Genomic DNA, 14,368 nt, shown 5'->3' on the forward strand with positions numbered 1-14,368 from the left:
GAGCTCTGCAAAGCCCTGCATGCCAAAGCCCAGAGCATGATAACCTCTTCCCCTTTCCTTCTGCCCTCTTCCCTCCCCCACTCTTACCAGAGCTTCTCCCAGCTCTCTCACTGCAAGTCCCTTGAGTCTTGTCGCAGATGACTGCTTACTTGGATATCCTGGTTACCAAGCTGAGCTCCAACCCCTCTTGAGATCTCTTCTTGTGCAATCTGGACAGTCTATGAATGGATATAGATTCCTCTGGAAGGACCTTGCAGCGGACTCTGAGCTCTCCCTCCCCACTTTCCTGTGACCACCAGAGTTGGCTAGTCATGCCCATTCTTAGAAGAATTTCCAGTGTCTGGTTTTAGTATCCTGCTGTACATACACAGAGAGACAGACAGACAGACAGACAGACAGACAGAGACAGAGAGCATGCACAAAGTTACTTTGAGACTTAAAGCATATCACTGCCTTGGAACAAAAATCAAGTCATGAGTACATGGGCCAGAACTGTTGATTCAAGTGAAAATCCACTATGCATTTGCTGACTGCATTCAGCCCCTCCTGTGTGAGGAGGGAGGTGAGGAGGAGGAGGAGGTGAGGAAGGCGTCTTACCCTGAGCAGGAGTAAAGCTCTACAAATTTTTTCAACAGGTGTCCTGAGACTAGCATTCATTCTTCACCTTCTTGTGAGAATATGCAAGAGGATAGCTTCTGTCCATCTGTCTTTAAGGCAAGCCTGACATTCATTAGACACCTTTTATTCTAGTCTAGTGCTGAAACAGCTTCTCTTTTCCACTCCCTCCACACACACCTTTTTTGGGTGCCATTTCTGGGGCTTGAACTCAGGACCTGGGTGCTGTCTTTGAGCTTTTGTCCTCAAGGCTTAGCACTCTACCACTTGAACCACAGCTCCACTTCTAGTTTTTTGATAGTTCACTGGAGATAGTCTCAGGGACAGATTTTCCTTCCTAGGCTGGCTTCAAATCATGATCCCTAGGTCTCAGCACACCAGTGCCCAGCTCCATCCCCATTTGTTAAAGATAGGATTTTTCTCTGTAGCCCATGCTAACTTCCATCTGGTGATTCTCCTTCCTCAGCCTCCCAAGAGCTGGGATTACAAAATATGTGTGCTCTACCATCCTCGGCTTAAAAGTTGTCCTCAACATCCCTTCTCTCTATATACATATGTTTCTACCCTAAGAACTCTGTGTCTAAAGTTAGGCAAATTCTTTAGAACAACTTTTTTTTTTTTTGCCAGTCCTGGGGCTTGAACTCAGGACCTGGGCACTGTCCCTGAGCTTCTTTTTGCAAAGCTGCCTCTCTACCACTTAAGCCACAGCACCACTCTGGCCTTTTCTGTTTATGTGGTACTGAGGAATTGAACCCAGGGCTTTATGCGTGCTAGGAAGCACTCTACCACTAAGCCACATTTTCAGCCCCTAAAACAACTTTTTTTTTTTTTTTTTTTTTTTTTTTTACCAGTTCTGGGGCTTTTACTCAGGGCCTGAGCACTGTCCCTGGCTTCATTCTGCTCAAAGCTAGCACTCTATCACTCTATCACAGTGCCATTTCTAGTTTTTTTCTCTATATGTGGTACTGAGGAATCGATCTCAGGGTCTCATGTATGCCAGGCAGGCACTCTACCGCTAGGCCATATTCCCAGCCCTAGAACAACTTCTTAAAACTGTTTGTTCTTGAGCTGAGTGTCTTTATAAGACATGGTGCCTGTGACCAGGGTTCTTTCCGTGAGAGATGAAGAGTCCTTTCCAGACAGTCTTCAAATACATGCGGCCCCCTGGCGTCTGCCACACCCACACAGCACACCCTCATTCTTGTTAGCGGCAATTCTGGGAATGCTCTTAGGACTTGGGTTTACTCATCTGTGAAATGAGGTGTTCGGGTCCAGGGTCCCCAGAGCCCTCTGTGCATGGTTAAATGCCTTTCCTGGGTAAGTAGCGATGAGCCTTCTAATCATCAGCTTTTAGAGCCCAAATAGCACCGATGCTCTTTAGGGCCACTAACAACCATGCTTTTAATTGAGGTCTTTGTAGGTCTTCACGCACTATGAACTCATTGAGTTCATGGCAGAAAATTGCAGATCTCTCATTTCTTGCTGAATAGTGCAATAAAAACCTTTCTTAAACACCAACAATAAAAATCAAACGAGTCCTGGTGCTGATGATGAGAACTTTTTGTACTTTGCACCAAGGATTGCCGTAAGCCTGGCTATGTGTGCCTGGCCCCCTGTAGCTCTCACAGCAGAATGCACACATGGAATACAAGTACATTAGGTGAAACAAACTCCCTGTCGTGCAAGACAAAGAAATGAAGAGAGAGAGTTTGGGAAGTGGGGAACATCTCTCCATAATCAATACAGGCCACTGGAGGTGACACAAGTATATGAGACAGGGAGCGGGCAGTTTATGGGGAGGCCCATGACTCACACATGAACTTCCTGCAAGAGGGGTCAGCCTGGAGCCCAGTGAGAACCAGGGTGGAAAGGAAGAGGACCATACATGTGAGAAACATCCAGAGCGATCTTTTAGCCCAGACTCTTCCCCTTTGTCTCCTCTCAGTCTGCCTCTCTCATTGTAAATCTGTAAACTTGTAAATCAGATCCATAAATCAGATGACACCCTAACAGGCACCAGGGCAAAAGCCCAAGGACTCATATTTCTAGGCATAGTGAAGAGCCCCTCCCTGCACTAATGGAGATGCCAAAAGCTTAAAGCAGTTAGATGTCCTGCCTTCCCTCACACCTCACATCTTTGCCCTGCCACAAAGGACTGGGACTATTGATTCTTGAAGTGACATTGCCGACACCAGAGCCCCTGCTTCTGAAGAAATCAGGTTAACAGCCATCCCCCTTACTCTGTCTGTGCTTTCACCTTTCTTACTATGGCACTGACTTGCTGCAAGACTTGTCTAACATACTTTTTTTTGGTAAGACACCTCATAGCCTTCTTGTGCTTCAGAGCACTTAGCCCTGCTCCTGGGGGCCTCTTGAACCACAGAATCGTCACCAAGAGGCACAAATGTGAAAGGCATGGGACCAAGGAATGGGGCATGTATTAAAGTAGGGAATTGGAACTCCTTGTTCTCGCATCCCTTTGCTCCACCTCAGCTGTACCCAGGGACTCCACACAAGTTGTAAGTTAGCAAACTTGAAGCCCAGGGCGTACTCATGGTGCATTTGAGCATTTGAGCTGTACAGAGGAAGAACTCTGTTCCAGCCCCATGGCACATTGGTGGTAGAGACCTTCCCTACAGAGCAAGTTCTGAATGGCCTCAGGTCCTGCCTAGTGAGTTTGCTTATGGCAAAACTGTTGTTCAGAATGATAGCCTTACTCAGCACCATTGGTAGCTCAGGCATCTGAGATCTGAGGATCACAGTTTGAAGCCAGCCTGGGCAAAACATTTCACAGAGACTCTGTCTCCAATTAACCAGCAAAAGGCCATTCTTTGCCTAGGGAGTCTCAGGTCTGACCACCTCCTTCTTCTCTAGTCTGGGGAAACAGCAGGCTCTCTCTGCTCCTTTCTCAGGCTCAGCATCTGTCCTGGAGCTCACATGGCCATATTGCTTTTCCTAGCAAAATGAAGTGTTCCACTTTACGTGGTGCATTTCAGACACACATTATGGTTTTACTCTATGCTTACTCCACAAATAGCGCTTCCTAGCCTCGCTGCACCAGAAACATAATCTGTAGCGTAAATCAGCCATGCAGGCCTGAGAACTTATCTCAGTCTTTTCCAAGACTCTACAGGGGAAAACTAAAATACCACTCACACTTGCAGGGAATAGGCATGTTTTCCCAGGCAAGCTGACATCTGCTGTACATGGGCAGGAATAGAAGCAGCACCCTGCCAGCCAAGCCTCTTGGCCTCCACTTCCCTGTGCTCTTGCTCATGCTCTGGGAGGGTGGGACAAGAATCTAATGTTCACAGCATCTGCCCAGCTGGGTGGATTGAGCATCTCTAGCAGAATATTTGGATAAAGTTCCCTTTTATGGAACACATCACTATGCCACCATGGCCACTGTCAGAATGTGACTTGTGGAGATGCTTTGTATAAGTAATGTAGAGCTGTCCTTCGGGGCCTCATAAATCTGACTTTGAGGTGCTGGTGTTTAAGAAGTCTCTCTGGGGATTGCGGGTATAGCTCCACAGTAGAGTGAATTCATTCCCCAACCCTGAAGAAAAAAGTCTCCATCCCATATTTCTCTGCCGTAAGAGCCATAACTTTGCATATTAGAAATTACCTCTTGCAGGAGCTGTTGGATTTTTAAGCAGTTTAAGAAAGTATTGTTGACTTCTATTCCTGGCTCATATTGCTGGGACAAGTGCAGGAATGGTCCAGATGGTCCTTGTCGTACTCCACAGCAAGCCTGCTCCGTGCCCTGAGGCCCTTCACAGCACTAGCTTCTCGGCATCTGAAGCCTGAGTTGCTGTTGGGACAGAGGGACAATGGTCAAGGCACAGAGTTGTCCAGATCCCCATCTCTTAAAAGAAAATTAGCACAAAGCTCATTTGTCCCTGGCTCCAGGGACAGCCTCTGGGTCTAGCTGGGTGCTGAGAGTGTAAACAGGTAGTCAGCCAAGTGCCCAAATACGAAGATTGCAAGTTCAGAAGCTCAGGATGCTCATCTCTCTAGGTGTGTCAGGATCTTTGAGTGTGGGCTTCAATCCTCACGGCTATTTTGAGATTCCTGCCCACTATATAAATTATTCTTCACCAAGAGAGCCCTAATAAATGATCACTACTAATATGCCTCATACAGGTCTGTAAATTTATGTCCAAGCATGTACACACACGTGTGATTTGTGCCATGACATTTTGGAAACCCTGAACTACATCTCTCAGTTCAACTAACCTGTACTCACAGTTTCCATTGATAAAAAATAGACCATCTAATACCAGCCTGGTCCCCAGGCTGGAAGTGATAAATACAATGAAAGATGCTTCTACTAAATCATAACTCGTGTCTCTGGTAAGAATGGAAGATTTGCCAAGATTCTGGCCATTGAGCTGTTGGCTCAGGCTCCTCTGCTTGTGTCTCTGTTCCTCAGCTTGCAGTGGGCTGGTGATGAAAAGAAACAGAGAGGGATTGCTTTAGCAAGCAGATCCTCTTGTTAGTAATCCATGGAGTCGGGTCAGACTGATGCTTGCTTTCTCTTTGTAAATTACTCAGTTGGCATTCTGCTTTCATTTTCAAATTTGTGTAACTGGCTCATGGTGCAATGATGATTCAGGCCACTTAGCAGATTAATAGGACGCTCTGTGGACCAGGCATTAGAAATGTTTTGTTGGCAGAGGTGAACCAGGCTGGGAGCTACTGGCCGCCAGTAGTGGGAAAGCAGGCAGGCATGAAGGTAGATGTTGCGGCTGATATTCCAACTGCAGATCCCTGCTTAGTGCCTGACCTAGTGTAAGTGTGCCATGCTGCTGGCTATTATTCTGGTCAGCTTCTTCCCCATAGACAGGCTGGTCAGGTATTAGCATAGTGTGAACTTTCCTAGTAAGACTCTTACTTGGAAAAACAGGAAGAGGAAAGTTCAAGTAAATGGCACTAGTGAACCCAGTGCCCCAAAGGGTCATGTGTCTTGTTCTCTGCTCAGATGCTCAGTGTGTAGCAGGCAGTTTAAGAAACAGCAAGAATGGTGATGTACTCACGGGAGCCTGAGCAGAAATGCATTCTGGGTCTCCCCTGGCTTCTAAGGTCATGGCTGTGCTGAATAATTCACCAGGCTGATTCCTTGCTTCCTTCTGGATGGAGAATTAGGTCACACTCCACTCCAGGGATGCTCCAGACCCTGTCCTGGAAGAATCCACTGCATCTTGGAATGAAAAGCATTTTATTCTTTCAAAGAAATGCAATAAAACCTGTTTGAAACCATGCATAATCATAATCGCAGCAACTTTGCTCCCAGCACAAGCTTGTCCCCCATATTTCACACCAAGCTGTGGTTTCCTATCCTTGTGTCTGCCCATCAGAAGCCTGTGAGGAAGAGGGAGTGTCTGTGACACCTTCCTTAGGTCTCCAGGAATGCAGTATTTAATCAATGCTCACTGACATGAACACTCAGTTGTCTGTACAGCTCAATAATTAGGCTCAAATGATCATTCCTATAATGAGTTACACTCATAACAGACCAAATTTTAGCCTCTCCGTTTCCATTGAACTTGTTTCCATTTTTAAGCATGTGTAACATAGTATTTCCATCAATTCTGGCATCATTTACCTTTGTGTCACTCTCCTTCAGCAGCTACAGAGAGTTGTCTGGGCTGGGGCATCAAATATGCAGCTCCATGGACACTAACCACCATCTTCTTTGGTTCTGTGGTCTACAAGTGGCTCCTCAGGCCAGAGGTTCTGCTCTGGAGCTCCAGCTCCATAGTCTAGTCCTGCCTCAACTTATGGTCCACCTGGTGGTCTAGTGATAAGGTCCTCTAGCTTCCTGCAGGAGCCTGGTCTTGCTTGTTTCCATGAACACTCATGACAGTGACTTAGAAATTCAGCTAGGGAAGGAGAAATGGAAGACTGGGGAAAACAAGGGATGAAATGGTAGAGTCTTCTAGATCCATAGAGAAGGGGATCAAGTCAACATTTGTTGAGTGCCTACAGTATGCCAGCCATTTATCCATATCATTTCTCTGGAATCTCCCCCACACCTCTGCAAGCTTAGTATTACCATTACCATTTGTCAACCAAGTAAGTAGATATAGAATCCTGAAGGTTGAACACCTGCTGATTGAAATAGAAGAGTTGGAACCCAAGACTGTGTCCATAGAAACAAAGGCTTTACACTGTACCCTGTACCACCTTGCATGTCTTAGGAAAACATTCTCTTATAGGCACCTGTCTATCTTAGTATAGGACTCTGAGATAGAAGTTAAAATTGGGATGACTGCTCCAGCTATAATGAAATAATTTGGTTCTGAGTGGTTGAATAATGGGGAAAAAAGTACTAGAGAAGGAAGCCCAGGTCCAGAACTATCTCCTTCCTAATTCATCTACAAATGCCCATAATAACTAACAAAACCAACAGGAGCATCTACAAACTCTGATCCTCACAATATTTGATTTGTGTTGGGAGACAGGTGTTTTAACAGATGAAAAAGCTGAGGCCTGGTCGTTAGTTTGCCTAGGATCACAGATGTGAAGTGGCAGCCCTGGAATGTGAACCCACATTTTACATTCAGGGCCTGTCTTAGGAACAGTGTAGCTTTAGACTAAGAAATGGATTTCTATGTTTTACCAAGGAGGTATATGCACATACATTATGGTCTACAATAATCTCTATGTGCTAACTTGGCTGAGAAATCTTTAAAACCTATGAATAGAAAAGAATAAGTATTTATAAAGATAGTGATTAAAAACGTGTATTGAGTTCTGGCTACTTCACAGCCAGTACGTGAAGCACTTTGCCTGAATTACCTTGTAGAATACTCAGAGTACCATACAATGTAGGTAGTGTTATTTTTCCACTTTTACAGGTGAAGAAATGGAACCCAAAGTTTCTTGCTGGTAACCTCCAAATTGTGACTTGAATCCAGAGACATCCAGTTGTACCATCGCAACCCTGAAATGTACTTCTTTTTGCCCTTGTTGATTAAGAGCTGTTGAGGAATGGGCATCCATGAAAATGCATGTGCTGATTTTTTTTATTTTAAAGGCTTAAAGAAGATAGATGATTTGATTAAATAGTTCTAGCTCCTCCCCTGCCCTAAAAATCGTATTTATTCTCAGAGCAGCTAATTAGGTTAAATATCTTTGTTGTGGGTTTAAGGAAAAGATAGATAGTTATAAACCTTCCTTGTCACATGGGGGCAGCACTGAACAGTGCCTGTTGCTCTGTAAAGCCCTGGGAGGGAGCCCAGCTGGCGCCCTGGTGGAGCTCAGCATTTCTCTGTGTGTGTGTGTGTGCACACGTGTGCGCGCACAGGCTCACACATATCTTTCCTAGAGCTTGACCTCTTGGCTCTATCCCTGATCTTCTTTTTGCTCAAGGCCAGTGCTCTACCACTGGAGCCACAGTTCTACTTCTGGCTTTTTGGCAGTTGGTTAATTGGAGATAAGAGTTGTGTAGACTTATTGGCCTGGGCTGGCATTGAACCATGATCCTCAGATCTTTGCCTCCTGAGTGGCTAGGATTACAGGTTCAACCACTAGCTTGTTTCATTTTTCTTTAGCCACATGGAGTGGTGGTGACCCATTTTAGATGGGGAACTAAATTAAAACACTTGTAGGATTGCATAGGGAAAATGATTTAAAATGAATTTGCCATCATCCTAATTATATAGGTTGGGCTTTCTTCCCTTTTTTAGCAGCATGACAAAAGGATTTTCTAAATGTGTTGTAGTGGGCCGGGTGGTTCCTGTTTCTTAGCCAAGAAGGATATGCTTGGGTTTACTGAGCTTGTTTAGATAGAAATCCGTATGTTCTTGGACTCAAGAGACAAAGGGCAGCCACTGCTCTTTTACTTTCCTTATTAATGAACTGTCATGAGTATCCGCAAGTTGGAAACTTTACTAGTAGGCAGTTTAGATACGTTGGAGAAATGTGTTCCTAGCTTCTTGGATTTGGTTTTGTTTTCCAATTTTTTAAACAGGGGAGATAAGGTCTTGCTTTTAACTCAAGTTGTCATCAAACCCATGATCCTCCTACTTAGGCCTCCTGTATGCTGACATACCCAGCTTGGCTTCTGGTTTTGAGTCTATGACCATCCTACAATAACACGTGCCCTTAGGGTGCCCATTACAGGCTTCCTAAGCTGTCTCCTGTCCTAAGCTGTCCTGTCCAACTTGAACCCTTTTTCTATTAAATCTATCATCACAATGCTTCTGTCTAAGCCTTACTTCAGCAGAGGCTGAATTCACTAGGATATTGAATACAGTGAACTCATAATTTAGAGTCCTACCAAGAACACTTCTGAGAGTAAAGGAAAGGGCTGCTGTTAAATTTGCCAGAGTTATGAACATAAGACAGAAACATCAGGGTGGGAAGGACTGGATCATGGGGTTGCTCTAATTACACTCCTTCCTAGGTCTCTTTCTTCCTTTGGTGACAAGATTTTACATGGCACTGTGTATATTTGCTCTTTCATTCAGCAAGCATCCATTGAATGTTTGCTGTATGTTTAGCTCTCTGTACCACTTTGTCCTCATAAAACCCTGCGAGGTAACTGATACTATTAATATTCCCATTTTTATGAATTAACAAAAAAACTGGAATATAGTAAATGACTTGCCCAAGGTCGCCATATCCATTAAACATGGATAAGACTGGGGTCCATGCTGCCCCACCCAGAGCTACAGTGCTGTTGCTCTCTGTGATTTCTTTGGGGGCCTGACTCCACGTGACACTGACCCTTCCATAAGATTTCAGAGAACAGAAGCCAAACCTCCTGCACTGGAATCCCAGCTTTGTGCTGCGCTCACTTTCCTTGTCTATAACACGGGTGGGGCCATGCTGGAGGGTGGAGGTGAGAATAAGTGAGAATGAGTTACTGTGGTCTATGTAAAACACCTCGTTTGCTCTGTCAGGTGATACAACTCTGCTCTGCCTCCTGCTAGTAAGAGCAGAAGTAAGCAATAAGTGAATTCCCTCCAAACCAAGAGCCCACATGACCTTCTCTGCAGTCAGCTTTCCCGCAGCATATCCACCGGTGCCCAGGAACTGGGAAGGGTTCTCCCATGCCTTTCTCCAAGAGACATACTGCCAAGGGGCTTTGGGGGCCCTGCGAATGGCAGCTGAGGCTTACTGTGTGCTCAGCCTTCCCCTCTGAGACACCAGTTTGTTGAATAGGCTGCTTCTGGTGGATACTCATCATCCCCACCCTGAGGAAAAAGGAAGGGGGTGTCTTGTCTGGTCATGGTGGTGGGGTGAAAAGACCCATCTAAACTCAGTGATGGTCACACGAGGGCAAATTGCTACCATTTCTGCATTTTCCTTTTTCGAGTTCTCTTTGGAAACCACCGAGGAAGAGTATGGCTGCTTGTCAGCCCCTCCTGGCCTGGAAGGATGGTCTCTTCAAATGATGCATAGTTTGGAAGGGACCTCGGGACACAGGGAGGGATGGAGGGATGAGGGCCCACAGCTCAGACCATCCTGTGGCCAGCAGCCCTGCTGACAGATATTGGGAGCAAACCGCCCTCACCTATGCTGAGAAGTTTGCTTTGCGTCCTTGATAAAGGATGACTTGATGAAATAAGCCAGTAATACTTTTGAAATTAAGAGGACTACAGTGAATAGGTGAACATTTGAAACGTGGCATGATCTCAAAATACCTGAGTATGAATGATAGAAAAGTATATTGGACTCATGCTTTAAGCAATCTTACAATTCTGTTGGCAAGCATTTCAGGGTCTGCTTCTGATATCAAACACCATTTGTCCTCAGAATCCCTTGTTACCCTGGAGGCACATCCCACATTTCCCCACATTTCTGGGTACCAGACATTATTATGTTCTTAGAAACAAGTGCTGGAGGAAAATGTGGCTCAAGTGGAAGGGTACCAGCCTTGAGTGACAAAACCAAGAAAGAATACAAGGCCCTAAGTTCAAACCCCACCAGCAGCACAATTCCCTTTTCTATTTTTCCTCCCCTCCCTCCCTCCCTCCCTCCCTCCCTCCCTCCCTCCCTCCCTTTTTGTCAGGTGTGGGTTTGTCAGGTGTGGGGCTTGAACTCTGGGCCTGGGCATTGTCCCTGAGCTCTTCAGCTCAAGGCTAACACTCTACCACTTGAGCCACAGCACCACTTCCAGCTTTCTGGTGGTTAATTGGAGATAAGAGTCAGGGACTTTCTTGCCCGGGCTGGCTTTGAACTATGATCCTCACATCTTAGCCTCCTGAGTAGTTAGGATTACATGCATGAGCCACTGGTGCACAGCCCCTCTTCTGTTTTCTTTTCCTAGGTGGTTAATAATAGTAAATCTCATGGAGATGTGTTTGTTATGTTTAAAGCAAATAAAACCTACCTTAACGTAGATCATGGAAACTCAGCAATTCTTGTGCCCATTCATTTTCCCTGTAATTTTCACTCTAATAATCTATTCTAGAAAAAAATAAATCTGAGAGAACAAGATTACCTTTATGTCTTTTAATTTAAAAAAAACTTCACCATGTAATTTTCCAACAAGAGTGGATTTGTTAGTGAAATGAGGTGCTTGAACATGAGGCCACTGACGGCGTTCAACAGCCTCTGTAAGCTGCCTGAGAATTTTAGTATAAAATGGCAGACTTCAGCCCTAGCCCGTGCATCACATCCTGTTCCACTGTCTTCCAGTGTTTCGCTGTGCGCTCTCTTGGATGGGTGGAGATGGCAGAGGAGGACCTCGCCCCCGGGAAAAGCAGTGTTGCTGTCAACAACTGCATCAGGCAGCTTTCTTACTGCAAAAACGACATCCGGGATACCGTGGGCATTTGGGGCGAGGTGAGTAGCACGTGGGACTCATCCGTGACCCCTTCTCTGCATTTTCCCCCTGTTTTATGAAGCCTGCACTCTAGAGGACATGGCAGGGAGGGGCTGTGGGGTGCTTACCAGTCAGTGTATTTCCACATAATGGCAGGTAGTGTAGGCATGGTCCATCCAGATGACATTGCCTTTCATGTGGGAGTGGCCCTGGCTAAATGACAGAGTCCTCCTGGTAGTTAGCCTTCCATCCTCTCAGGTCCATACATGAACTCATGGGGGTCTGGAAGCCTTCAGAATTCTGCATGAAACATCGCTGCCATACCTCAAAAACAGATTGCTTTTCTTTGAGATCAACTGTTCCTCATTTAAAATCAGCATCCATTGGGGACTTGGTCCCTGGGTCTTCTTCCTTACTTTCAACAAAGGTGTCCTACTCTGAAATGTTGGTTAGTTTCAGAAAAGAGAGTCGCTAAAAATAACAAATGTGCATAAAATCACATCAAACAGAGAAAACCCTATTCCTTCTGTGCTCTGAGAACCATCAGGAGCACCGTAGCATATGCTCGCTGCTTGAGCAACCCTACTTGTCCAGTTGATTGAACATGGGTTCCGAAGTTTGCTTTTGGATTGAACTATTTCTTCTAGCACCATGTCACAATGAGAGCTGGGTTCCCAAGTCTTTCCATGATGCAGTCTGTTTGCCTTCAAGTGGGGAAGAACTGCCAACCAGACTTAAACCTCAGGCACAGGGGCAGAGGAGAAAGAATTCTTTCCTTCCCAAGTAAATGCCTGTATACCTTTATGATATTTATTACCCACTCACTATGTTTATTACCTCCCACTTTCCATCTTATATCCAGGGCTAAATTATCCATCTATCTTCTCTTTCCTTTCATCAAAATGCTAACTATTCCAAAGAACAGTTCTTAGCTAAGATTTGCAAGGAAGGTTGCTGTGATTTATACTAACATGGGAGTAACTGACATTTAGAGGTAGTGTAGGTCTGGGCAGCACACAACCTATTACTCTAGGCTCTGAATTTCTTTGGCCACATCAGTCTGCCCAGGTTGTGTTGTCTGCCAGTGATTTCATCCATAGATCACTTAGCTGCTCCATGGGAGACTTAGATCATTCTTAAAGTCAGCTGTAGACACTAGCCAACAACAGCCACAAGCTTCAACACTGGCTGGCAGGAGCAGTGTTGCACCCTGAGTGGCAGAGCTGAATTCACTCTGACAACTTCTGATAGGAGCCTAAGACATTATTCTCAAAAGCTTTACTGAATAGCAACTGATCTGTCTTTCTTGGGGATTGAAGAGCTATCAAGGATTACATGGTTAAAGAGTAAAATTGAGAGTCTACTGCTCTCGCCCACAAAACAACTGACATAAGTAGAAGATGAGACACAAAAGGTTGAAAACACCCAGTAGCATTGTGAGAGTTGAGCCCCACCACAGCTCAGTTCTACAGCAGTGCCCTTCACAGGTTCTGTGGCTGACAGAATTCCTGCAGGATACTTTAGCCCGAAATCCTACTTTCCCAACTGCTGAGTTGGAGATTATAAGCCAAGCTTCTGTAGGGCAGACTACAGAGCTCATAAACCTGCACCTCAGGCATACAATATAATCATTTCCATGGGAAACCGAGGCAGAGAGCTATGAGCTGTTTTTAGAACCAACCGGTGTTGTGTGGCCATGTTGTGTGGACATGAAGGGGTGGGAAAGTGAGTGGAGGAGAGACCAGGAAGGCAGAGGGATGCCTGAGGAATGCTGAGTGAATGGCTGGCAGAACCTAAGGTCAGAACACAGCCGATTCTCCATGGACTCTACACCAGCCTTTCATCTCCCAGATGCAGAAGTGTAAATAAGTAAAGTCAGTGCTGGCTGGAAAGCAGGCTGAGGACACATTTTAGAGCACCGGGAGGATGGAGCAATTGAGGGCTAGAGGGGTGCAAGGAAGTATGTGTCAGCATAGAAAGGATGTTTCCCTCTTAGAGCACCAAGTGTAGACCCGGAGGGCGGCTTCCTTTGTTTCAGCGGGATGAGGATGTGAGAAAGACATGCTTTTCTCTTGGGCTACAGGGCAAGGACATGTACCTGATCCTGGAGAATGATGTGCTCAGCCTGGTGGACCCTATGGACCGCAGCGTCCTGCACTCCCAGCCCATCGTGAGCATTCGTGTGTGGGGCGTGGGCCGCGACAATGGCCGGTAAGTCCTGGACTCCTTGCCTGGTACCCCTGAAGTTGATCCCCTAAAGTGTGGGCCCACAGCACCTCCCTGAATCTGTCCTTCTTTGCAACCTGATTTGACAGAAACTCTGGTTAGAAACATCCCAGATGAGAGCATATCCCTATTTCTAGTTCTGGTGACTCCCTTTCCTAGTTCCTGGGCCTCAAATCTCTGCCAGCTCTGGCTCTTGCCTTCAAGTTCTCTGTGCTTCTCCTAGCCATCCTCATGCTAAGTCCCCACCTCACCTACCAGTTTCAACGTCTTTACTCTTCTCTCTCGTTTGTTGTTACATGTGGTCTGTTGAATTGTGGCTTGAGCTCAGGCCTTGTGCTTGCTAGGACTCTACCACTTGAGCCACACCTCTGCAGTCTTAGATCAATTTCATTGTATCTGGCTGCCACCTGTCACAACAGAGATCCTCCCACTGGCATTTTCTCATAGAGGGCTTAACAGGAAACAATAAAGCTATGTATCCCTTCAATGACAAACCTTCAGTCATTAAATCATGATTGCCGGGAAATTCTGATGTTGGAGTTGGCTAAACCTTTGAGATATCTGTTTATGTTAAAATCACATTTATGTGTGTTTTTGTGAAATGCCACCCAAAATGGATCATTTACCTGCTTCTTAGATGTGTTGAGTTTTCTGTTCTCCCTTATGACTAGAAACATGAACATTCTGGTTTTCACGCTCATATTGTAGCTTATATTTTAAATGGCCTTTGTCACAGACAGCATACTT

General features: G+C 45.5%; 1 protein-coding gene across 13 annotated transcripts in view; it reads left to right on the forward strand.

Moving 5' to 3' along the window:
• Positions 1 to 14,368, forward strand: part of Apbb2 (amyloid beta precursor protein binding family B member 2) — a 277,295-nt gene that overhangs the window by 206,794 nt on the left and 56,133 nt on the right. For all 13 annotated transcript variants that reach the window (XM_048364644.1, XM_048364643.1, XM_048364650.1 and 10 more), the window contains 2 exons: positions 11,269 to 11,415; positions 13,479 to 13,606. In XM_048364644.1, the coding sequence (XP_048220601.1) occupies positions 11,269 to 11,415; positions 13,479 to 13,606 (275 nt within the window). The remainder of the gene's footprint in view (positions 1 to 11,268; positions 11,416 to 13,478; positions 13,607 to 14,368) is intronic.

This window comes from Perognathus longimembris, chromosome 16, assembly GCF_023159225.1.
Source record: "Perognathus longimembris pacificus isolate PPM17 chromosome 16, ASM2315922v1, whole genome shotgun sequence".
Lineage (NCBI taxonomy): Eukaryota > Metazoa > Chordata > Mammalia > Rodentia > Heteromyidae > Perognathus > Perognathus longimembris.